The 25,758-nt window shown below is 46.7% G+C and overlaps 1 protein-coding gene across 1 annotated transcript in view; it reads left to right on the top strand.

The window, feature by feature from the left end:
• The window catches only part of LOC147678418 (transmembrane protein 272-like), a 63,032-nt gene that overhangs the window by 2,852 nt on the left and 34,422 nt on the right, over positions 1-25,758 (top strand). The window contains exon 2 of the mRNA XM_086946010.1: positions 23,271-23,521. Coding sequence (XP_086802136.1) covers positions 23,443-23,521 — 79 coding nt within the window. The 5' untranslated portion in view covers positions 23,271-23,442. The remainder of the gene's footprint in view (positions 1-23,270; positions 23,522-25,758) is intronic.

Below are 25,758 nucleotides of genomic sequence, written 5' to 3'. Positions count from 1 at the left end.
AGTTCTGAATTGATTGCTTCATTTACGGCGTTGCCTGGTTACTTTTTTTCTTTAGGCTTTGTTCTTATTCTTACAATATTTTTTAGTTGCCTCCACTTTGATGGACTTGACTGTTCAAAAAAAAATATTTTAAACTCAAATGTGTGTTTTTTTCCCAGTAGGCAGTGTAAATCAGAGGAGGGCTGTTGTAGGGGTGCATGCAAAGACCACGTATTGCAGAAGAGGGGTGGCAGGCGAGCAAAGAACCTGATCTGAAGCTGGTACAAGGTGGCTTGGTGGCCGGTCGCCCTGAGTTTCTGGTCGGAGGCAGGCGCGAAACGAACGTTGGGCTGAGAGTGCTTTAAACCCCTGCCCCTCTCACCAACCACCATACACTGTTGGTGTCAGGGGCTCCTAGGGTCGTCTTCTGCTGCCCATGTTGTACCTGTTCCGTCTGGGAGATAAGTATGTGGTCCTGCTTCCATTGATATACGTCTTTTGTGTGGGAGAAAAACATGCATGACTGGTCCTTGCTGTGCTGTGCTTGTTTAGTGTGTGTTTTGGAAGGTGCAATGCTGTTACAACCTTTGAAGTAGCATTTCATATTTAGAGGGTGGAATAGGGTAATATTATCGAGGTTATACTATTACCTTTCATTTTAGAACATGTTGCTGGCTGGGGGCATAGTGACCACCTGGCAGCATTTATCCACTCCGGCTGCGTTGTCCAGAATTCTCCCTCTGTGGGATGTTTGTTGGATGCAAATAGCACTTGCAGGTCACATGAGAAAGGCCTTCTCCCAGGCTGTTCTGTAGCAGGCCCATTAGGCCAATGCTGTGGAGGTCTGAGGCAGAAATTGACGAAGAGAGCAACATTATTTGGGGGTGTAGAAGAGAGGTGGAGGGAATTAAGAGGGGAGATGAGTAGAAGGAACTGTGACGGAGGAAGGAAAAGTGATGACGTTGGTAAGGGTGCAGATAGTGATGGGATGAGAGTGGCTACGAAGAGGTGGAGGAGGAAAGACGCTTTGGTGGATCTGTTGAAGGAAGACTGAGTAGGCCGATAGCTAAGGGGAGACTGGTAAAGGGAGCGGGAGAGCTAAGGGCCACATGTACAAACACATTTTCCCAGAGACACAGAATGGGTACAACCCTTTGATACATCTGACCTTAAGTGGTTGCAGGATGACAAACAGAGAAAGAAATCAGAAAAGGACGCAGGAGTGAGAAAGAGAATGAGAGCGAGTGAAAGAAATCCTAGACAGAGAAATCCAAGGAGAGCTGCAAAAATTCAGAGATAGTGTAAGACCACAAAAATAAACCCAAGGAAAAAGGATCTGAAAAGAAGAAAAAATCTTAACTTGGAATGTTGTCATAAAGGGACTTTCATTTTTGTCTCTGGTTATTTTAAGATTACATTTTGCTTGTCTGTATAGCCTTGTCCACTCAGTTTCTGTGTCCCCTGCTAGCTGCCTTCTCCCACTTTCAGCGCGTGGACACGCCGGTGTGCGTAACGCAGCGCTCTACAAATGTCCCAATAATAATAATAATAATAATAAGCGCAGAGGGAGTGTTTTGAGAGAAAATAAGGCGAGAGAAAGGAAGAACACAAGACTGAGAAAATGAGCCTTGTGTATAAAGTGTGTATTCTCTAAGACATTGGTCTCTCACCAGAGGCAGCAGTGCTTTCTGGGTAACCGGCCTTAAGTATCTGACCAACCGATGCGCAGTACAGAACATTAGAAGCAATGAGTGGCAGGAGGGGTCAGTGAAGGATGCTGTTAGTGACGGTAAGAAGGACCAGATGCTGACGGAGCTTTGTAAATCTGACAGCGATACTAGGGTAGGTCGGAGAGAGTCCCACTGAGGCAGGAAGCGGCCCAGCCGCTCCTCAATATTCACAGCACAGCCCCTCATGAGACCCCACTAATACTGACATTTCACCAGGTGCCCACTGCTGAAGAAGTGTTGGAAGAAGGTCTGGCCTGGGATGACGGGGACCATTACTTTTGAAGATTGTAGGTCTTTAATAGCTGTTTATGAGGTAGGAGGAAGCAGGTTGAGTTTGCACGAGGATCCGTTCAAATTACTCCTGTTTATCCCAAACCTTTTTTATCAATTTCTCTGATTTAACCGCATTCACTGATATAAAAAGCCAGACTACCCTTGTATCTAGAAGTACATTGTTATGGTTTCACTTGGCATTAATGCAAGAAGTCATATTTCATAATCCTTTTGCTCCCACTCCAGGATTTCAATTTAATATATATACACAACACCACCTGTAAAAACATTTGGCAGGATTTCCACGACTCGAGGCGTTTAGCATTTCCTCATCTTGGACTGTTACTGTATTTATAAACCATTAGTATTTATTGCTCTCCTGCTGCTAATGTTCACTTAAGTGATGCATGCTTGGGTGTTGGTTTTGTGGAGTCCTGGGCGTCAAACAACTAAAGTACCAGAATGGACCGGGCATCACACACCCCTTGATCATGACTGGCAATGCATGGTTGATCCTTTGCCCACCCGAGCCTCTTGTCCCTCCTCTTGAGTGCTCAGTACAGTACCTTTAGAGGTATGTTTAGTTTCTGATCCCCCGCCAGCTTTGATGAACCTCAAAGGCAGCCGTGCCAAAGAAACTGCCATGGTTGGCGCATGTCCTGACGGCTGTAGCAGCTGGGACCACTGGACAACTCTCATTTTTGTGCAATAGATGCACCTTGGATAGTCATACTTTATATTCAGTTTCTGTGCTTCATCCTGTGCTGTTTGCACCAACATCTTTACAGTTATGAGTTGCTTTCAGGCTCTGGTACATGCCCAGTATATCAAAAACACGAGTTCATGATGGAAGCTGGAATTCGGGGTTACCATGTAGCACCACTGAATGCAGCGTCAACATTCTGTGTGTGATAGCGCTGTCCAGATGATGTAGTGTGTACCACAACAGTGAAGGGAGCCTCAACGAGTCATTGTGACTCAGGTTCTGAAAATGGCTGTGCTGCCCGACCCCCCCCCCCCCCCCCCCCCCCGCCCTACCCCGCCAAACTCCGAGTCAAGTTGAGCCCCTGATCAGAGGGGTCATCGAGGGTTTGGTTTAGGGTGAGGGGTTTAGAAGGGCCAGAGGGGAGTCGTGCCATCCACTGGAGTGTGGAACACTTTGCCACAGGGTTTCACAGGCTCTCATGTGTTTCTCTATACGAGTACTATTGGCCTCTACGTCACCACAGACTTTAACCCCTTGTCTCGGGATTTTGCTCTATAAAGTATTATTTTCAGCTGTGTTAGTTCAAATGGATCAACGGAAGTGCACCAGGACTACAACTCCCAGAATGCTTTAGGTTGTTTAACCAGGGGTGAAGCATTACATCGTTGATGATATGAGGGTCACCTGGTAGTCTTACGTGCTGAGAGGAAGCAACTGAAGGAGGAAGTGGTGCAGGGGTAAATGGAGGGTTAAACAGTTGAAAAGTTTAACCAGAGACAGGAAGCGGAAGCGCTCGAGAGCGATGACGAGTCTGCTGCAACACTGCACCCTGCTGAGGACTACAGTGTGGATGCAGGTCTTAGAGGGATGAACCATGACATGGTGAGGGTGTAGAGGGGTGGCGTAGGTGAAATGAAAGTGCACCCACGATCTATGATCTATGATGTTTCTCTTCTTCTAGGGATGTGACTTAGAAAAACTGGAAACCATAAGGCACATGATTATAATAAGCCTTTTTAGGGAATAGTCATTTGTCTAGCTCCCAACAAAAATGGCTCCGTCTCTAAGCGCTTAAAGCACAGGCTGGCCATTGTCTGGGCGGGAGGATGAACGGCAGTGGGATTTGAATCTCGGACTGGACTCTGCAGCAGGTGGTGAACCCACCAGCTTGTGACCGGAGCGCACCTCTGCCGATCAGCACAGCACAGGTCTTGCCCGGCCTCCGTGTTTCACGAGGTGAGCTTCGATCCTGGGTCCTCTCATATGTTCTTGGTGCAGATGCTGTCATGACGCAGATGAAAACAAAGGCTCAAATGAGGAACTAATGACAACCGGCTCAAAATAGTCTAAAGTGCAGAACTGCTGACTGAAAGGGTGACCCCACGACCCTTTCCATCACTTCCGGTCACACTGTTGTGGTGCAGAAAGCACCCCTCACTATTCGTACTGTCCGGGTGTCTCACATGCTCGGTTTCTTCAGCTTCCTATCTGCAGATCATCACAACAGACCTGGCTCCCAAACAAAGGCAGCTCAGAGCCGAGGGACTGTGAGATGCCAAGGTGCAGTGCAGCCTCAGTAGAGCAGCACTGGGCAGACTGTTTTCAACTCTGCATTGAGCAACACTGGACAGAGAGTATCCCACTCCTCAGGGAGCTACACTGGACAGAGCCTATCCCACTCCTCAGGGAGCTACACTGGACAGAGCGTAACCCACTCCTCAGGCTCAGCGAGCTACACTGGACAGAGCCTATCCCTCCCCTCAGCGAGCTACACTGGACAGAGCGTATCCCTCCCCTCAGGGAGCTACACTGGAGAGAGCGTATCCCACTCCTCAGGGAGCTACACTGGATAGAGCGTATCCCACTCCTCAGGGAGCTACACTGGATAGAGCGTATCCCACTCCTCAGGGAGCTACACTGGAGAGAGCGTATCCCACTCCTCAGGGAGCTACACTGGATAGAGCGTATCCCACTCCTCATGGAGCTACACTGGAGAGAGCGTATCCCACTCCTCAGGGAGCTACACTGGAGAGAGCGTATCCCACTCCTCAGGAGCTACACTGGACCGAGCGTATCCCACTCCTCACAGAGCTACGCTGGACAGAGCGTATCCCACTCCTCAGGGAGCTAAACTGGACAGAGCGTATCCCACTCCTCACAGAGCTACACTGGACAGAGCGTATCCCACTCCTCAGGGAGCTACACTGGACAGAGCGTGTCCCGCTCCTCACAGAGCTACGCTGGACAGAGCGTATCCCACTCCTCAGGGAGCTACACTGGACAGAGCCTATCCCACTCCTCAGGGAGCTACACTGGACAGAGCGTAACCCACTCCTCAGGCTCAGCGAGCTACACTGGACAGAGCCTATCCCACTCCTCAGGGAGCTGCACTGGAGAGAGTGTATCCCACTCCTCAGGGAGCTACACTGGATAGAGCGTATCCCACTCCTCATGGAGCTACACTGGAGAGAGCGTATCCCACTCCTCAGGGAGCTACACTGGAGAGAGCGTATCCCACTCCTCAGGGAGCTACACTGGAGAGAGCGTATCCCACTCCTCAGGAGCTACACTGGACCGAGCGTATCCCACTCCTCACGGAGCTACACTGGACCGAGCGTATCCCACTCCTCACAGAGCTACGCTGGACAGAGCGTATCCCACTCCTCAGGGAGCTAAACTGGACAGAGCGTATCCCACTCCTCACAGAGCTACACTGGACAGAGCGTATCCCACTCCTCAGGGAGCTACACTGGACAGAGCATGTCCCGCTCCTCACAGAGCTACGCTGGACAGAGCGTATCCCACTCCTCAGGGAGCTACACTGGACAGAGCGTATCCCACTCCTCACAGAGCTACGCTGGGCAGAGCGTATCCCACTCCCCACAGAGCTACGCTGGACAGAGCGTATCCAACTCCTCACAGAGCTACGCTGGACAGAGCGTATCCCACTCCTCCCAGAGCTACACTGGACAGAGCGTATCCCACTCCTCCCAGAGCTACGCTGGACAGAGCGTATCCCACTCCTCAGGGAGCTAAACTGGACAGAGCGTATCCCGCTCCTCACAGAGCTACGCTGGACAGAGCGTATCCCACTCCTCAGGGAGCTACACTGGACAGAGCGTATCCCACTCCTCACAGAGCTACGTTGGGCAGAGCGTATCCCACTCCCCACAGAGCTACGCTGGACAGAGCGTATCCAACTCCTCACAGAGCTACGCTGGACAGAGCGTATCCCACTCCTCAGGGAGCTACACTGGACAGAGCGTATCCCACTCCTCCCAGAGCTACGCTGGACAGAGCGTATCCCACTCCTCAGGGAGCTAAACTGGACAGAGCGTATCCCGCTCCTCACAGAGCTACGCTGGACAGAGCGTATCCCACTCCTCAGGGAGCTACACTGGACAGAGCGTATCCCACTCCTCACAGAGCTACGCTGGGCAGAGCGTATCCCACTCCCCACAGAGCTACGCTGGACAGAGCGTATCCAACTCCTCACAGAGCTACGCTGGACAGAGCGTATCCCACTCCTCAGGGAGCTACACTGGACAGAGCATATCCCACTCCTCCCAGAGCTACGCTGGACAGAGCGTATCCCACTCCTCAGGGAGCTACACTGGACAGAGCGTATCCCACTCCTCCCAGAGCTACGCTGGACAGAGCGTATCCCACTCCTCAGGGAGCTACACTGGACAGAGCGTATCCCACTCCTCCCAGAGCTACGCTGGACAGAGCGTATCCCACTCCTCCCAGAGCTACGCTGGACAGAGCGTATCCCACTACTCACGGAGCTACACTGGACAGAGCGTATCCCACTACTCATGGAGCTACACTGACGAAGTGTATCCCACTCTTCCTGGAGGGACACTGACCGAGCATATCCCACTCCTCATGGAGCGACACTGGATAGAGTGTATACCACTTCCAATTAAACTATTTTGCACAGCAAGTGGTCAACTCGATACTGAGCTGCACTGAATAGTGTCTATCGAACTCCACATTCAGCTGCACTGAAAAGAGTGTAACTAACTTCCCATTGAGTTATTTTGGAAAAACTATGTCCAACTCCACATTGAAAGGCATTGGACAGTGTGTCCACATCAACAATAAGCTTCACTGAACGCAGTGTATACAACTCTGGGTTGAGGCACACAGAGCAGAGTGTCTCCGACTCCCCGGTGAACTACAATAGACCGAATGTGTCCAACTCAGCAATGAGCTACGTTGAACAGTGCGTATCCAACACAACAGCGAGCTATATGCAAGACTGGTCCAATTCCCCACTGAGCTACACTGGAGAGTGTATTCAACTCTTTGTTGAGCCACAGGAGACCGAGCGTATCTTCAGATGAAACTACATTAGACAGAACATATCCAACTCCTTAGTGAGCAACAGTGGACAGAAGTTGTTGAGCTCCTCAACTCAACAGCAAGATGTATTGGACCACTCAAAAACTGAGCTACATTGGTAGAGCATGTCCAACTCCCCATTGAAGTCCATTAGACACCATTGGCCATATGTAAGTGGGGTAATACCAGTCGGTAACTGTGAAATTCGGTAAATTTCACCGTTACCGACCGGTATTTAGGGATTTGAGATGTAGGAGGCTGCAAATAAGGAATCGGTAATTTATCAATCCGTTATTTTAAGGAATCGGTAAAATACTGATTTGTTATTTCAAGGAATCAGTAAATTACCGATTCCTTAAAGCCTATGTATGTTGCACTAAACTGAGTGCATTTTAGCCTTAAGGATTCGTTATTTACCACCAACTATTTAGCAATTTTTTGCTTTTTTCTCAATGCCATGTGGCAGACATACATGCCCTTAGGGCATGTATGTGCTCCACATGTGCACACATGCAGGATTCAGGGGTGCAATAGGGTGTCAATGTGACACCCTGCACCCTTGAATATGTTCCCCCTATTACCAATTTGGTATTTACCGAATCGGTAATAGTGAATGGCTTCCCATTCATTCCTATGGGCCTCCAAACCCATAGGACTGAATGAGAATTACCGAATTGGTAAAATTCGGTATATAAGAATCGGTAAATAGAGATTACCTACACATGGCCCAATGTTTCTAAGCCCTCATTGAGTCACACCACAGAGAGCCAGTACAGCTCTTCCTTCTGTTACATTGTGTGTTGGCATTTCAGGAATAAACAGTTACACTGTGCTACAGGGTCGCCAAAGGTGCATATCAAGTCAGGTTACCCACCACAGGCAGGGAAATTACACTGACCAGAAACAGTGGGAACTGCAAGTTAGTCAATGTCCTTGTGCTTGTGTCATTTCCCAATGATGCATACATGCTTGAAATGTAATGCCTCATCTAATAATCAACACACACAAGGAATCTCAGCAGTCGCCATAAATCAAACAAAAAGGAACTTCCGGGGACACTGAGGAGAGGGTTCACATGTAATATGTATTGATCGATACATGAGAGTTCAAAAGACTAACACTAGAGTCGGAGGTCGACCTCGCGGGTCAGAGGGGGAGCTGAGGCAGTGCTTAATTTGAGCAGGTGGTTTCCAGTGCTCGGCACCGGCACTTAACTGTCAACACCGGCCCTTGTGGCAGTCTGCCACAAGGTTGTGCTGTCTGAGATGAGCACAACAACAGTCAACTATTAATTCAATATACATTAAAAATTACTATTAACTGCCGTCCAAGCCATTCTTATAGCTTTCGGGTCCTGGAATAGTCTGAAGTGTTATACTTGTTGGAGTGTGATGGTTACTAGTTGTGTTTGTACTGTCACTGGTGACATTGCCAGGTGCAGTGTGTAGTGCAAGAGGCAGTGGCCTCCTGACGATACCCTGGAACTTACTATTTTACAAATTAAGCACTGGTCCGGAGCTGTGACCTGTGCAGTCATACAGCAAGGGCTGGTACATATCAAATATTTGTGGAGAGGAAGATAATTCGCAGAGAAGCAAAGGGTTTGGCCCTGAGAGATGATTGGAATAGAGTTAGTCCAACATAATATTGAGCGAAATTGGACCAAGTGTATTGAACTAAGTATTGAGCTACATTGGAAAATTGTATCCTAAACTCAATCAAGTTGCATTGGACGGAGTGTGTCCAACTCACCATTGAGCTATGTCGGCTATAGCGCGCCTAATTCAACAGTGAGTTTGATTGAGCAGAGAGTACACACCTCATTAAAAACACTGCACTAGACAGAGTGTATCCTCCCCACTCTCTCCACTTTGGGCAACTCAATATTGATTTACATTGTACAAAGTGCAATGAGGCTTGTTTGATCCAATCCGGTTTTATCGCTTTTTTTGGTGTATGTGTGTTTGATTTTAATGTTTTATATTACATTTTATTGCTCTTTTATGGCTTACAGTTAAAATAAAGATTTTAAAGCATACAAGGCTACACTCAGCGGTAGCCCCTCCATTAGGGCGGAGGAGCGACGTCCTCCTTGCCACCAGCTGCAAATAAAATGATATTAAAATGGGTTTCTAACCCGTTTTATTTTAATCCCAATGGAGCTGACCCCAGGACCCTGACGAGTCTTGGGGGTGGTTCCAGGGGGATGACACTGTGGTGGGGGAGTGCTAGGGCACTCCCTTGTCCTTTCAATGCGCATGAGGTGTTTGGCCTGCCGTTTCAGGCTGGCCAAACACTTCATGTGCAGTGAAGCTTTCTCCAGCCCCAGCTACGTTGCTGGAGCTGGAGAAAGCAGGTACAGGCTCCCAGTCTGCCTCAGGCCAATCCCGATGTTTGGCCGCAGTGCAGTCTGGGAGGCTGTCCCAGAAGACGGAAGAGCGGGATGGAGCGGACCGCGAAGGCGGCAGTGTTCAGATAAGTTTATTTTTTATTTTGTCCTCCCAAATCCAACCCCAGTTCCTTTCTCCGGTCTGCCCCGCCACTTTGGCAGGGAACGTGCCGCAACTGACTACACTGAGCTACATTGGCCACAGAGTATCTAACTCTGTATTGACCTGCACTGGAGACAGTGTATCCAATTCCCCAGTGAACTGTTTTGGACAGTGTGTTTCCAACTTAATCCTGAGCTACCCTGGTAGAGTGTCTTTTACTCCCTCTTAAGCTACATTGTAGAAAGTGTATCGAAACCAACACTGGGCCACTCTTCAGAGATGGTGTGCTACGCGACCTCGAGGTACGCTGAACAAGGCGTGTCCAATTCTCTACGGGCTATTTTGGTCACAGTTCAACGTAACTCATGGTTGAGTTGGACTCATTCTGTGGAGTGGAGTTCGATGGAGAGTTTTCAAACTCTAGAAATGTAGCTCACTGCTAATTTGAGTACACTTTGTACTCAACACTTAGTGGTGTGTGCCCTATTGTCCGTTAAGCTTCATTGGACAGATCGCATTCGACTCCCCATTGATTTATTTTGGACTGAGTGTATCCACCTCAGTACTGAGCTATCTCTGACAGTGTATTCAACTTCCCATTCAGCTGCACTGGAAAGAACACATCAACTCCGCAGTGAGGTAGACGGTACAGAGTGTATTCAGCTCTCTCCCGGAGGACATTGGCAAACCCTTTTGAGCTACTTTGAGCACGGTGCCTCCAAACCTCTAGGGGGCTTCCTTGGGCAGCGTAATGGGCCTCGCCATACTCTATTCATGGGTACAAGCAGGGACTAGTGTCACTTGGGTGGTCCTGTGTATCCCTATAATTTCACTTCCTTTCCCCAGGCTTACTTTAATGTGCTTGGAAGCTGATGAAGGTTGTGTAGGTTGATATCTAGGTTGTCTCGTTTAGGAAGTTTACCCTTTTTGCAGTGTCGCCTTAGGGTTTTTGCCTTTAGTGGACCAGTGGTATGACTCTGTTCTAACACCACTCAGTGGGTGGTACAGCTGGGTTCAGCACTGTGCTTCTAGTTATTTCATTGGTTGTTTTTGCCTGTAAACAGAAATGTGTGTAGGACAGTTTGACATCCGGTTTTATTAAACCAATCAAACCCACTGGTGCATGGGGATTCTAGTAATGTCAGCAGCACTTTCAGTGTGGCTAATGGAGGACAAGTTCAACAACTTCCAGTGCCCTATAACAATTGATGCCAGTAAGACTGTAATAGGTGCTGTTTTATGCCAGTGAGCGAATATACATGAGAATGCCATAGCTTGTGCATCTGCAGCACTCACAGAAACTGAGCAAAAGTATAGTACCATTGAAAAAGAAGATCTTACATGTGCACAGGGCGCTGTAAAAATCAAAACATCCATTTTGAAAACAAACTTCCTCTGTTCACCGATCATAAACCATTGATTTATTTGTTATGTGATAACGGTTCAAGTTCATCACCCTCTAGATTGATTCCAATTTTGTCAAAGTTGCAAAATCTTCTACCAAACTGGGGCTAAAACTTATATGATGTGGGCAGTTATTTGGTCTGCCTGTTTGCTAGGCGAAAACTGCCTGTCGCCAGGGCGGCCACTGCCAGCCCTCCCCAGGCTCACCTGCTGCTCATGTTGCAAGGCAAGAGGAGGCCCAGATAAGGGATGAGTGGAGTCCCATCCCAAACTCGTAGCACCTCCTAGGCTGAATCTTATCATAAATGAGTCCTATGTTAAAATATCTCCGCCTCCGCTGTTGATCAGGAGCCGTGGAGGACAGATGATGATAAAAGGGGGTGTTGAGCTGTATTTCCCTCCTCAATTGACCAATCATTATTTCTGGAGCAAAGAGCTCTTATTGGACACCGCCTTGTCAGTGTATTCATCCATCAACATCCTTATGGGACATGGCATATGATTGATTCACTTGATAACTCTTGGTGCCCTACGGTGACATTAATAAATCCTCGGTATCTCCTGAAAGGTGAGAGCCTTCCTCCCTTACCTAGCTTCTTCCTCACAATCTCCATCTGTTCTCTTTCTGACTTTGACATTTCTGTCCATCTCCTCTCCCCTCCAATCCACCCTAACTTGCCACAGAGGCCCCCGAAGCTGATGTAAGCTTACATCCTTGCACTAACTTAAATAAAGGGAAAATATTGACTCAGCATATTGTGCTTCTGTTTTAAAGGGATGGGTGATTGAGCATGAACTGTGTGTCCTCAGCAGTGCAGTGCAAATGAGGCAGAAGTGCAGATATAGGCCAGGGGGGCCTGGGGGGCATAAATGCTGCGCAGAGGAGTACTGAGAGGTCCCACTGGAACAAGGTAGGATAGGGAGCAGGATCACGCCTGAAAGGTGGTAAATATTTGGTCTCCAAATGTAGATTGGGCTTCCCTAGGGGGCAGGAAGGAAAAAGGCTTGATGTGTGGATGAAGCAAGGGAGGCTTCCACCAAAGGCTGCAGACTGATCAGCACCTTATGCGGTATGTTAGCAGAGTCTGGGACGGGAGACTGATCCGCACCTTATGTTGTATGTCAGCAGAGTCTGAGGCTGGAGCTGGCACCACACCGCATGTTGTATGTTAGCAGAGACTGAGGCTGGAGACTGCACCACACCGCATGTTGTATGTTAGCAGAGACTGGCATCAGAGGATTCACAAAAGATTCTCAGGTCCTGCTCAAGAAGGGGGATTCTCCTTGCCGTCATGCCGACGAAAGAGCATACAGTGACATGGATGTGACTGGTATTGCACAGATGAGCAAGACTCCAGTGAAGTGTATGAAACCTGTGACCTACTAATGAGTGAGACTCAATCGGAGCATATGTGGTAATGACTGGGACACCACTGGGTATACAACTTGTCATGTACAGATGAGTGAGACTGCACTGAACTGTAGGAGACAAGGAATGTACAGGTGAGTGAAAGCCCCATTAGAGCCTCAGTGACATAGCAAGGGTGCTATAAGCCCCAGTTTAAGCAAGGAAAATGGGGCACCTCTGCTGCTAGGTAGTAAAACAGAGCAATAATTAGGGTTCAGTAGGCCCCTCGGGTCCCTGAGCCGCATGGCTACTGCACACCTGCTAAGTGATACAGGGAGCGATTGAGAAGCACCGACTTTATGTAGCAGAAGCAGACCGCAGAAACAAAGAACGATTAATTTTCTGCCAGAATCGGAAACCCGCGAGCGTTAAAAGAAAGGCGAGTCCGATATCCTTACAGCCCCGGACGGGGCGGTAGACGGGGGGCGAGAGGCGGCTCCTCGTTCTACATCATCAACAGGTAGACGTGGCAATCGTTGATGAAAAGACGAAATATCCGACTGTGAACACTACGGTGGTGCGCATGACAGGATCAAAAGCAAAAGAAACAGATATTCCTCCGCCCCTTCTTGCATCGCAAGACTGCTCAGATTAAGATTGTCTTTTAAAAAAATATGTTGTTCCCCTGAGACCTGAAGAAGGGATCGTGTCCATTAATAGAAGTCACGACAGGTCAGCTACATAGGAATATACAGAAAATTAACAGAGCCCTGATGATGGTTTGGGCATCTACGGCCCGAACTTGAAACGCGTCGGCAAATCCAGCAAGAGCTAATTGTAACATCTAGTGTGTTTTTGGACAAAGTGATACATGCTCTTTTGCTCTTGTAACGAATTAGCTCTTCTTTATGAAAATAATTTTGATCATTGAAATGGTTTAATATATTGCAAAATTGTTGCACTGCATTTTGTATTGTTTGTTGGATGTTTTGTTAATGTTATTTTCTTGGATATTTTTGTAATGTGTTTCATGTTAACTGTTTATTGAGTAAGACTGTAAGTAATTCTTCGTATTGTGTAATCTTTTTGTGCCACTGGAAATAATTTTTGTATGAAATCATATGACTAAAAAGTATAAATAAAGATTTAATGAAATTGTTTATTTGGTCCCAGTTCAGATTCAATTATAAGTTGTTGGAGACGGGACCCTGGCCGGCCAAGACTCGCGTCGAGGTCAGTCAGGGATCACCATTTCCAAGAGTCAGGGCAAGGGAGTCACACACCAAGGCAACCCCCACTCGCCCTCTAGGTAACGTGGCGCGAGCAGTCAAGGCTAAACTTGGAGGCGATGTAAGTTAAGTATTTGCGCACGCACCCCAGCAACAACAACCAAAGGCCCACCACAAAGAAAAACTCCACACAAGGTTATATAAAAATAGCCTTTGTATTATAATAAATATACATCAGATAAAACACACATCTTGTTACACTGTGCCAATAGGCACGGGCGGAATTTACAAGGGATATTTGTACAGGGCAGGGCCACTTGGACCACTGTCAAGGGTATCAGCACTTTTAGAAGCAATACTTTCAGAAATAGCACTTTAGCAATACTTTCAGCAATAGCACTTTAGCAATACCTTCAGTAATAGCACTTTAGAAGCAATACCTTCAGTAATAAAGCAATACCTTCAGTAATAGCACTTTAGCAATACCTTCAGTAATAAAGCAATACCTTCAGTAATAGCACTTTAGCAATACCTTCAGTAATAAAGCAATACCTTCAGTAATAGCACTTTAGCAATACCTTCAGTAATAAAGCGATACCTTCAGTAATAGCACTTTAGCACACAATATAAAAGTAGAGCATACAACCAGTAATCACTGGTAACAGGACCTCACTAGCACCACCTGTACTAGGGAGAAAACAACCACCTACAAATCACAATACCTGTAGGGGTGCAAGGATAAAACACATGATGTATTAACATTCAGATGTGTACAAACAATCACAGTTGCGCCAAACTCACAAGTCACCACCTGTGACTGTCCCGGTGTCCCAATGTCAGGGCCTAAACGTGGCAGTTGCCCACAAAGTGCTGGGCAACTGGAGCAGGGAAAGTTAGGGCAGCGTTGGAGCCTCTCTGGGCTCAAAGAACCACCACTGTGGCACTGGGGAGCCTCTCTCAGGCTCTCAGACAAGAAATGGCGCCCTGAGCCTCTCTCAGGCTCTTCACTTTGAATGGGCACGCAAGCAAAAGGCAGGCTGGAGCCTCTCTGGACTCTTAAACAAATCAGGGTACTGCTGAGCCTCTCAGGGCTCCAGCAACAAAGGTGCAGCCTCGCTGGGCTGTGGGGTCCCTCTCTCTGGGGACCCGGAGCAAAGACAAATGCCCTGCAAGAGCCTCGCAGGCTCACGAACGAAATGGCCCCTCAGAGCCTCTCTGGACTCTCTACACGAGGGCGCGAGGTCGCGCTGCCGAGGGGGCAGGGGGGGGCGGACACCGACAATGTGTCCCGGCGCCCCTCCCTCCAGAACGGCCACACTCACCGGCTCTGGTCTCCAGCGGGGGCGGGTCTCTCCCTCTGGTCTCGGGGCTCTCCTCTCCACTCGGGGAGCCTCGGGGATCCGGCCGGCAGCTTCTCTCCTCCCGGCTCAGCTTCAGAGGCGGGACTTCTGGTCGGCCTTTCCTGGGCCGCGCTAGGATTGGTCGGGCTCCCAACCACTTCCGGGTCGCCGCGGGCAGCGCGGCGGCTCGCTTTTTAGCCAGGCAGGCGGGCTCCCATGATCCGAGGAGTGGGCTCCCTCGTGGATCAACAACAAAACGGACCTGGGCACAATGAAAGCGGCAATGAGCGGGGTGGCACCCGCGCCGCCAACTCGCCACACGGGGCAGTCAGATGCCGGGTGGGCACCGGCTGTGCACACCCAGCGCTAGCAGCGCTAGTAACGAAGGGCAGGCGCTCCCAAGCGCCTCCAGGACAAAATACAGCGCTCACAGGGCAGAGAGCAGCGCTCTCAGGCTGCAGGCAAAGAATCCTCAGTGCTCCCCAGCACTGGAGGACAAAACAAGGCTCCAGCAGGGGCTGGAGGCAGGCAGAGGGGCAAGGCTGGGCCAGAGCCAGCACACCTGGGTCTCCAGGCAGGGAGACTCCCCAAGTGGCGGTCCTCCTGGCCCCAGCAGCAGCAAAAGCCCCCTCTGGCAGGATCCAAAAGTAGAACATTTTCAGTGGGGACACAGCCCCTTCTTATACTGACAAATCCTTTGTTTCAGGGTGCAGGGTGGGGGGAAAACGAGTCGCAGCTGGTTCTGGAGCACTCTTGATGGCCCAACCACCCATTTCATTCACTGGGGAGGCTAGGGTCGTTAGACACACCACAGGGGGGCGGAGCCAGCATTGTGTGGGGAAAACCCAGCCCATCCAGGACACAGGTGCACTCCTCCCACACATCACTCATGCTAATCTCCCACTCACCACCGGGCAGACCCATCCAGACTTCCTGGAGCCTGGCATGCCAGCCAGCTCCAGCCAATCACGCTCCAGCACCCTCACTGCACACATATCTCAATGTCCAGAAGTAGCACTTCCCAACTAGACACACACATGCCGCAGACACCATCTCGCAGCATTCACTCTCACGAGTTTATACGTACTAAACTCGAGCCTGCACTCCCCACGCATCAGGAACTACCAGGGACACACACATTCCCCATGCATTCCTATGGGAGGGCAGGCCAGCCACACTACACGCACGCACTTTCACTCTGGGACTCAGGGGAAAGTGCGCAGAGACCCAAAAATCACTGACACAGGGTCACAAATAAGGCAAAAAGTCTAGGGGTGAACCTGCCCTGCGGGCCAAGTCCAACATAAGTAAACTGAGAAGGGGCAATTTTTTGTGTTTTAGATTTATATAGGGTCCAGCCCTCCCTCAGCCCCGTCAAGGACCTATCTCCTTTTGTGCGCAAGGTAGTAAAACAGAGCAATAGTTAGGGTTCAGTAGGACCCTCGGGTCCCTGAGCCGCATGGCTACTGCACACCTGCTAAGTGATAGCTACACCCCTGCAGAACCCATAGAGTCTGTATCGCACAGGTGAGTGAGACTCCATTGACGTGTTTGAGGTTCATAATGCTCGAATGAGTGAGACTCCACTGAAGCACAAGAAGCCAGTAGTGTATGAGTGGATGAGACTCTTATGGGCCCAATAATTTATGAGTGAAAGAGAGACTCCATTGAAGCGTACAAGGCTAGTAATGTATGGGTGAGACTCCATTGAAGCATACAAGTCTAGTAATGTATGGGTGCGACTCCATTGAAGCGTACAAGGCTAGTAATGTATGGGTGACACTTGATTGAAGCATACAAGGCTAGTAATGTATGGGTTAGACTCCATTGAAGCGTACAAGGCTCATAATGTATGGGTGAGACTCCATTGAAGCATACAAGGCTAGTAATTTATGGGTGACACTTCATTGAAGCGTACAAGGCTAGTAATATATGAGTAATCAAGACTCCATTGAAGCGAATGAGGCTAGTAATGTATGGGTGAGACTCCATTGAAGCATACAAGGCTAGTAATGTATGGGTGAGTGAGACTCCATTGAAGCGTTTGAGGCTAGTAATATATAGGTGACACTTCATTGAAGCGTACAAGGCTAGTAATATATGAGTAAGCAAGACTCCATTGAAGTGAATGAGGCTGGTAATGTATGGGTAAGACTCCATTGAAGCATACAAGGCTAGTAATGTATGGGTGACACTTCATTTATTTATTTATTTATTTATTTGTGGGTTTGTATAGCGCTTGAATCACTCCGCCAGGAGTATCTCTGCGCTTTTTGACCGGTAAAACAGTAAACGTACAGAAGGGAGGAATTAGATTTCATTTTTTAATAGGATCGTTTTTAAATGTTTGCGAAAGGTTAAATGCTCTTTGCATTGTCTTAGAGCAAGGGGTAATTTATTCCATAACCTAGGGCCCATAGTGGACAAAGCTTTGCCTCCATGTCTAGCTCTCTTAACATGGGGGACCACAAGAAGGAGACTGTTGCTTGATCTAAGAGATCGTGTTGGAACATAGGGAACAAATCTTCGTTCAAGATAGATAGGTCCCTGTCCGTTCAAGCACTTGTAGATCAGGCAACATATTTTGAACTTTGCCCTTTGTCTGACTGGGAGCCAGTGCAATTTTTCAAGGAGGGGTTTGGAGGCAGTTCTCGGAGGGGCGTTCAGAACAAGGCGAGCTGCCGTGTTCTGAATGACCTGTAATTTGTCTAGCACTCCTTCGTTCGCAGATAGAAGCAGACCATTACAATAATCGATCCGACTCAGAATGAGTGCTTGAACGAGAGTTTTTGTCACCGAGTTGGGTAAAAGTGGAAAGATTTTACGGAGCAGGCCAATGGTGTGGAAACAGATCCCTGAAATATAGTTGGTATGCTGTTTTAATGACAGGTCGTGGTCGAGCCGAATGCCCAAATTCTTCACGACCTGCTTAGGTTCCGGGACTGCTCCTAGCTCTGATGGCCACCAATCAGGAGTCCAGAGTATCTTAGCTTCCCCAAATAACATAATCTCTGTTTTGCTGACATTACATTGGAGATAGTTATTAGCCATCCAATTCGCCACTTCTTTCATGCCAGACGAGAAAGAGTTCTTGACCTCAGCGGAAAGAGTTTTAAAGGGAAACAGGAGTTGTGTGTCATCTGCGTAAGATACGGGGGCAAAGCCGTATCTACGCAATACTCCTGCCAGGGGTGCCACATAGATATTAAAGAGCGTGGGGCTCAAACATGAGCCCTGTGGCACCCCTTTCGAGATCTCAATTTCCGCCGAGCGATATGCACCCATGGTGACTCTCTGGGTGCGGTCGACTAAGAAACTCTTTAACCATTCTAGGGCTTTGTCCTTAAGGCCAGCGTTCGACAACCGTTGGGTCAGGATGGAATGAGACACGGTGTCGAACGCTGCCGATAGATCTAAAAGAACCAAGATGACTGAGAGGCCCTTGTCTTGGTAAGCATGGAGATCATCAGTAACAGATAACAAGGTGGATTCTGTACTGTATTTGGGGCGGAATCCTGATTGGGATTCATCCAGAGCTTGTACTTGTTCAATATGTCTGGACAAGTGACGGTTGACATGTTTTTCTATGACTTTCCCCAGGAAAGGTAGCAGAGAGATGGGTCTTAGGTTTGACAAGTCAGACCATGGTAAGGCGGTATTTTTTCTTATAGGTCTGACAAGTGCTCGCTTCCATTCCTTGGGGACAGTACCAGAGGTGAGTGAGAGATTAACTAGTTCTGTAATCATTGGTCTTAGTTGTTCATCCAATGTGGGCATCAATCTAGCAGGGATGGTATCCTCTGGACTTCCACTTTTAATCAGTTTTATAAGGTTAGATGTTTCTTGAAGTGAAATACAGGGAAAACTGTCCAGGGATTGTGAGTCAGGTATGGAGTCTGTGAGATTGGGGAGGAATATCATATTAGTTGATGCAGCCTGATTTGTACATAATATTTTATCATAAATTTTATCAATTTTATTAGTAAAAAAACAGGAAATTTCGTCACACAACTGTTGAGATGACATGTCAGGGGCTTCACATGCTGTCGGTTTAGCAAATGTCTGTAGTATTTGAAAAAGAACTCTAGGGGAGTTTCCAGCCTCTTGAATTTGGGTGGCAATGTGTGCTTTTCGTGCACAACGTATTGCTTTGTGGTAGGAGGATAGCGCACTCCAGTACTTTTCCTTATCCTCTGGGAGGTGGGATGTTCTCCATCTTTTTTCTAATTTCCTTGCTCCTTGTTTAAGAGTTCTTAGGTGATCAGAGAACCAGACTTCTTGCTTCTTAGCAGGTCTGGATTTAAAAAGCTTTAGTGGGGCAATTATATCTATAGTTTTCCTAATTCCATCTTGGAATTTCTCGAGAGCAGCTTCAATAAGATCCCAGGGTCGTAGGGCAGGAAGGTTAAAATTTTCTTTAAAAGTGGATTTTGTAACTTTATGCCACTGTCTACGAATACAAGGTAAGGTGCTGGGGTGTGTGGAATTGGGTGCCTGAGGAGGAGTAGTAAATTCCACTATGAAGTGGTCAGTCCAACTCACCTGAGTAGCAGGCGGGCATAAGATCGTTTGAACGTTGGAGAAGATTAAATCTAAAGTATGACCAGCCTGATGGGTAGGTCCGTTATTTTTCAGTGTCAAACCTAAGGCTGATAGGTCTGTTATTAATGATTGAGCATCATTGCAGTCCAGTTTCTCACAGTGGACATTAAAATCTCCAACTAGTGTGAATTCACTATCATCATTAATATGTGGAGCAAGTAGTTCAACTAGATTATTAGTGAATTTCTTGAGAGGACCGGGTGGCCTGTAGACTACGGCACATTTATAATTTTCCTTAGGGGATGAATGTATTTTAAGAATTAAAATTTCCATATCAAGGGAACTGAGTTCCTCTAAAATCGTAGCTCTCAATTCTTCTTTATACACCACAGCAATTCCACCGCCAGTTTTCAGGGGGCGGTCTAATCTCAATATTTTATAGTTACATGGGATGGCAAGAGTTATGGCTGGAGTGCAATGTGGTTTGAGCCATGTTTCTGTGAGAACACAGCTCAGGTTGATTGGAAGAGATCATATCCCAAACCTCTGCCGTATGTTTGGAGAGGGACCTAACATTGCATAGGATATTTTTCCTTCCTAAAGGGGCGGTGTTTGTAACTTGAGATGGCGTGGATACCCTTGAATAACAACATTGTATCCGGTGGGTCGATATCCTAGCAGTAGAGAACTGGGAGTGACAGGAATAACACGAGAAAGGTCCCTCCACCTCTAAATGGGCAGTACATTTAGCGTCTAGCGGAGTAGAAACATTCAGGCTGCGCAATACCTTAGAGGAGTATGTTACAGTCCCCGACGAGTGGGTGTCCGAGGAATCCTCAAGGCCCGCCATAGCCCCTGGCCCGTTCTGGCGCGGACGGGCGCAGACGGGCAGGTCTTTGGCTTGTCTTCGGCGCGTCTAAAGGCGCCCCTCTGCGCGCTTATTCCAACGAGTGGCTAAATAGCCCCTGTTGCACCAAGGCTAGAGCGCTAACCGCTCGAGTCTACAGCGGGAATCAGGAAGTGTGTGTGTCACTCAGGCTCCTGCCTGTCCCGCCCTCCGCTCAACGGTATTAGATACCGAGTCGGACCGGGGCGGGCAGGCTGTCTGACAGAGCACTGAGTATTTAGCGTTTTTAAAGCCCTGGCAACAGCGAGGGATTCGTCTAAGCACAAATACGAACTGTACTACAATTTGTCATCAATTATAATACAAATAAAAGTTTTAAATTTGCAAATCAATTTAAAATCCAGCGTTAAAATTATTAGCTTCAAATTAGCTTTTCCTCATCCACAACTCCAGCAGTAAAGGAGTCCAGTACGTTGCAGTTATACCTGGCATCAAAAGCGGGGTCGGCAGACACTGCCACTGTCGTAGGAGGCTAGTAATGTATGGGTTAGACCCCATTGAAGCGTACGGGGTTCGTAATGTATGGGTGACACTTCATTGAAGCGTAGAAGGCTAGTAATGTATGGGTGAATGAGACTATTGAAGTGTACGAGGCTAGTAATGTATGGGTGAGTGAGACTATTGAAGTGTACGAGGCTAGTAATTTATGGGGGAGTGAGACTCTATTGAAGTGTACGAGGCTAGTAATGTATGGATGAGTGAGACTATTGAAGTGTACGAGGCTAGTAATGTATGGGTGAGTGAGACTCTATTGAAGTGTACGAGGCTAGTAATGTATGGGTGAGTGAGACTCTATTGAAGTGTACGAGGCTAGTAATGTATGGGTGAGTGAGACTCTATTGAAGTGTAGGAGGCTAGTAATGTATGGGTGAGTGAGACTCTATTGAAGTGTACGAGGCTAGTAATGTATGGGTGAGTGAGACTCTATTGAAGTGTACGAGGCTAGTAATGTATGAGTGAGTGAGACTCTATTGAAGTGTAGGAGGCTAGTAATGTATGGGTGAGTGAGACTCTATTGAAGTGTACGAGGCTGGTAATGTATGGGTGAGTGAGACTCTATTGAAGTGTACAAGGCTAGTAATGTATGGGGGAGTGAGACTTATTGAAGTGTACGAGGCTAGTAATGTATGGGTGAGTGAAACTCTATTGAAGTGTATGAGGCTAGTAATGTATGGGTGAATGATACTATTGAAGTGTACGAGGCTAGTAATGTATGGGGAAGTGAGACTCTATTGAAGTGTAGGAGGCTAGTAATGTATGGGTGAGTGAGACTCTATTGAAGTGTACGAGGCTGGTAATGTATGGGGAAGTGAGACTATTGAAGTGTACGAGGCTAGTAATGTATGGGGAAGTGAGACACTATTGAAGTGTACGAGGCTAGTAATGTATGGGGGAGTGAGACTCTATTGAAGTGTACAAGGCTAGTAATGTATGGGTGAGTGAGACTCTATTGAGGTGTAGGAGGCTAGTAATGTATGGGTGAGTGAGACTCTATTGAAGTGTACGAGGCTGGTAATGTATGGGGAAGTGAGACTCTATTGAAGTGTACGAGGCTAGTAATGTATGGGGAAGTGAGACTCTATTGAAGTGTACGAGGCTAGTAATGTATGGGTGAGTGAGACTCTATTGAAGTGTATGAGGCTAGTAATGTATGGGTGAATGAGACTATTGAAGTGTACGAGGCTAGTAATGTATGGGGAAGTGAGACTCTATTGAAGTGTAGGAGGCTAGTAATGTATGGGTGAGTGAGACTATTGAAGTGTACGAGGCTGGTAATGTATGGGGAAGTGAGACTCTATTGAAGTGTACGAGGCTAGTAATGTATGGGGGAGTGAGACTCTATTGAAGTGTACGAGGCTAGTAATGTATGGGTGAGTGAGACTCTATTGAAGTGTAGGAGGCTAGTAATGTATGGGTGAGTGAGACTCTATTGAAGTGTACGAGGCTAGTAATGTATGGGTGAGTGAGACTCTATTGAAGTGTACAAGGCTAGTAATGTATGGGTGAGTGAGACTCTATTGAAGTGTACGAGGCTAGTAATGTATGGGGAAGTGAGACTCTATTGAAGTGTACAAGGCTAGTAATGTATGGGTGAGTGAGACTCTATAGAAGTGTACGAGGCTAGTAATGTATGGGGAAGTGAGACTCTATTGAAGTGTACAAGGCTAGTAATGTATGGGTGAGTGAGACTCTATTGAATTGTTCGAGGCTAGTAATGAACACTCCATTGAAGCAGACGTGAACAGTGTCCCAAGGTCTTACTTTTTTGGCATATCATTTGGATGCAAATAAATCACATTTTTCACACTTCCATTCCCTTCAATTTTGCCTCTTTTTTTGGGTCCCTTCATGGTAATTGGCAATCAGAACTTTCCAATAATATTTTGCTAGACCTTATACTTGCCGTTGCTTTTCTGCAGATTACCATCAACTGGAAATGTACATCCAAATATCTTACAAAGCTTGGTGGCATACATTATGTCACCCACGTAAATTGCATAGATGTTATGCTGAACACATCCTTTTATCCCATGCAAGTGATTTACTTTGGTTATCGCTTCCCACTTTTAAAAATAATATTAGAGCCAGCTCTTTTTTCACACAACCCTCACCGTATCTGAATTTCTAACCTCCGTGATGGTTATTAAATTCTCTCTATAGTACTCTTTCATGTGTCAATTTTTCTGATATCTACCTTTGTTTAATCCATAATTAAATATTGTTATTTTAGCAATTGTGTTCGTTTTGCTGATCATTATCTAATGTGGTTCAAGTACTACCATCCACTTTTTCTCCCCTCCCTTTCCCCTTCCCCCTTATGTTTGCTAATCAATTAATTAAGTTATCTTCATTGTAAAACTTTTTATTGTTATTTTATTATAATGTTCATCATGCATAACTAATGTTATGACAGTAAAACGAATAGTTTTTTTTACTTCACTCTACGATGTTCCTTTTCTTCTCCCAATACAGCTTTCTTAAACTAAAGAAACTCAGAGTCTCAGTGACCCACAAAGGGGAAGAGTGGGAATTGAATCAAATCTGTGGGGTGGGCCATGCGATGGACCATGTGATGTAACCCTCTGTCCTGAACTCCCTCCTTGCCCAGTGACTTTTCTGCATCAGAGCGGACCCAGCCTGGACCATGTCCGAATCCTCGGCGAGTCCATACACCCCGCTCCTGAACGCCATCCGCGAGCCCACCCTACCGCCAGCGCTCTCAGGTACTTCGGGGAAGAGAGGGGCCACAGGGGCTATACGAGGCAAGAGGTGGCAGGTGGGAACTGCACTATATGTTACCTTAGATCAAGGATGAGCATCATTTCACATAATGACATATGGAGAGCAAGAAGGGACTGTAGCAGAGATGAGAACATCTGTTGTGTACCAGATCTAAAGAGAGGGGACAGTAGAGGTATCCTTGGAAACACCAGGAAACAACTGGAATAAGAATCATGAAACCTGTTAGTGCTAATAAGAAGGTAAATATGAGGGAGACACAAGAAAACAAAAAGAATGAACTGGCTCAATAAGTTAAAAGCATCAGTGGCAAAGGCATGAACCCAGATTCTGAACTATTCATCTTCCTTAGAGAATAACCAAATATTCATTTTTCATTGATTCAAATTTTAATGTCTGAGATGCATGAATGTTTCACTGATAAATTATTATATTCTCTGAAGACTAAAAAAAGTTGTACAAATTAGAGCCACTGAGTTACGGAATGCAAGAAATGAAAGACCGTGGTCAGCAGATTGCATGAGTTCCCGTTTCAAACCGAAGAAACTGAAGATAAGTGCCTATAAGAGCTGAAAGAGGGAAGTAGTGAACCAGGGAACAGGTCAGTACTCGCTGACGTAGCGCTCCCTACGGCTACGCTTTTTAGTGCTGGCATATACTCCCTTTGTGCGATTTTTCTTTTTATTATTATAATTTTTTTTATTTTTTATAAATGTAACTGCCTTTCCTTACGAATGCCACTTTAAATTAAATATAATTTAAAATGCAGTTAATAAAAGGTTTCATGAAGGAAAACTAGGCCACACCGTGGTAGTATCACCAAGTGAAGCAAAAATGTTTGATACTGGGCAAGCAAGAGTAAAAAATTACACAACTCCCCCATTAACCGTAAGCAACCACCCCGCGCACGGTCTGTGATCAACCTCAATATGCATGAAGCGCACTGTGCTTCAAATAAACAGGCCCACTCGTTGGAAGAAAGCCAATTTTATTGCATTCTAAACCGGTTTTACGCAGTGAGCATTTCCAACTAAATGTATTTTTCAGTTTGCTTTGATCCTGTTAATTTTGCGGCTTAACTAAGGATTGACAACCTGCACTGAAATGCTTTTTAAATGCTATGAATTAATTTATGTAAATAATTAGAAAGCTAACTAGGTCACCATTTTTTTAAACCAAGAGTTGAAACGGAGACTGCTGGATACTGTAGAAAATGTAGTATGGGTTGGCTTCAAAACCTAGACAAAAAATCCGCTGTCTGAAGCATAGGTTGATTTTGTACTTATAAAATTCCTAGTTTTAAGTAAATTAAAGACCATGATGCAAACACTCTCATACTGAAACAGCTCAGGTTTGCTAGCTGAACTTCTGCATACTTTAAATATCTTCATCCAGTTTAGATGGGACGGATGCCTCCTTCTGAATTACACTTTGGGGGTCATTCATTCCAGAGGGAGGAGCGGAGCGGGTGTCATGGTGGAACAAGGACTCTCTCTCTCAGTAATTGAGTTTTCAGTTTAGATTTTGGGACTGTCCAATGGAAGGCTGCTTCTGAGGCCAGGAGCTGGTGCAGTGATGCACCTGTCTACTTTGCTCCTCTGTATGGTCATGGATACCACTTGGAAGTACACACTAGCAGTGCAGTGAGAAGGTTCATAGTATTGTATCCTAAACCGGTAGTATGTGGGTGCAGTGATTTGATTAATAGTTGGTTGTTATCTACAGAGAGTGCTGTGTATTGTACCTGCGGCTTTTCAGTGCTTTAAAAATGACCCCAGTTAGATGACTTCATTATTATGGTCATTATTAATATGTATATGATTTCTGGCAACCGACACCACAGGGCTCAATTTGAGCCGGTGTTGGGCGGTGCTTGGCACTGGCACCTAATGGAACAAAACCATGTGTTAGAGTAAGATTTACATATGTACAAAAGATAGCAAACTATATCACACCTCGTGACAAAGACAAAAGCAAAAATATAGCATATGATTGCATGTAACTTGTTCTGCCCCATCCCTCACGGAGCACAAAGATACAACAACACCAAGGACTCCACAAACCCACACAGACACTGCCATATAAAACGCAAATCTTTCATCTTTTCCACGTTAAACTGCATTGAAACCCCGCCAAACAAGCCTTTGACTTCTATATCCTTCCCCTTAAATACTAGAGCCTTCTCTTTTTAGAAGAATAATCCTGTCACCCTTTCCTGTAG

This window comes from Lissotriton vulgaris, chromosome 12 (genome assembly GCF_964263255.1).
Source record: "Lissotriton vulgaris chromosome 12, aLisVul1.2, whole genome shotgun sequence".
Classification (NCBI taxonomy): domain Eukaryota; kingdom Metazoa; phylum Chordata; class Amphibia; order Caudata; family Salamandridae; genus Lissotriton; species Lissotriton vulgaris.
Note: the sequence above shows the minus strand (reverse complement) of the source record. Positions and strands in the feature narration are given on the sequence as shown.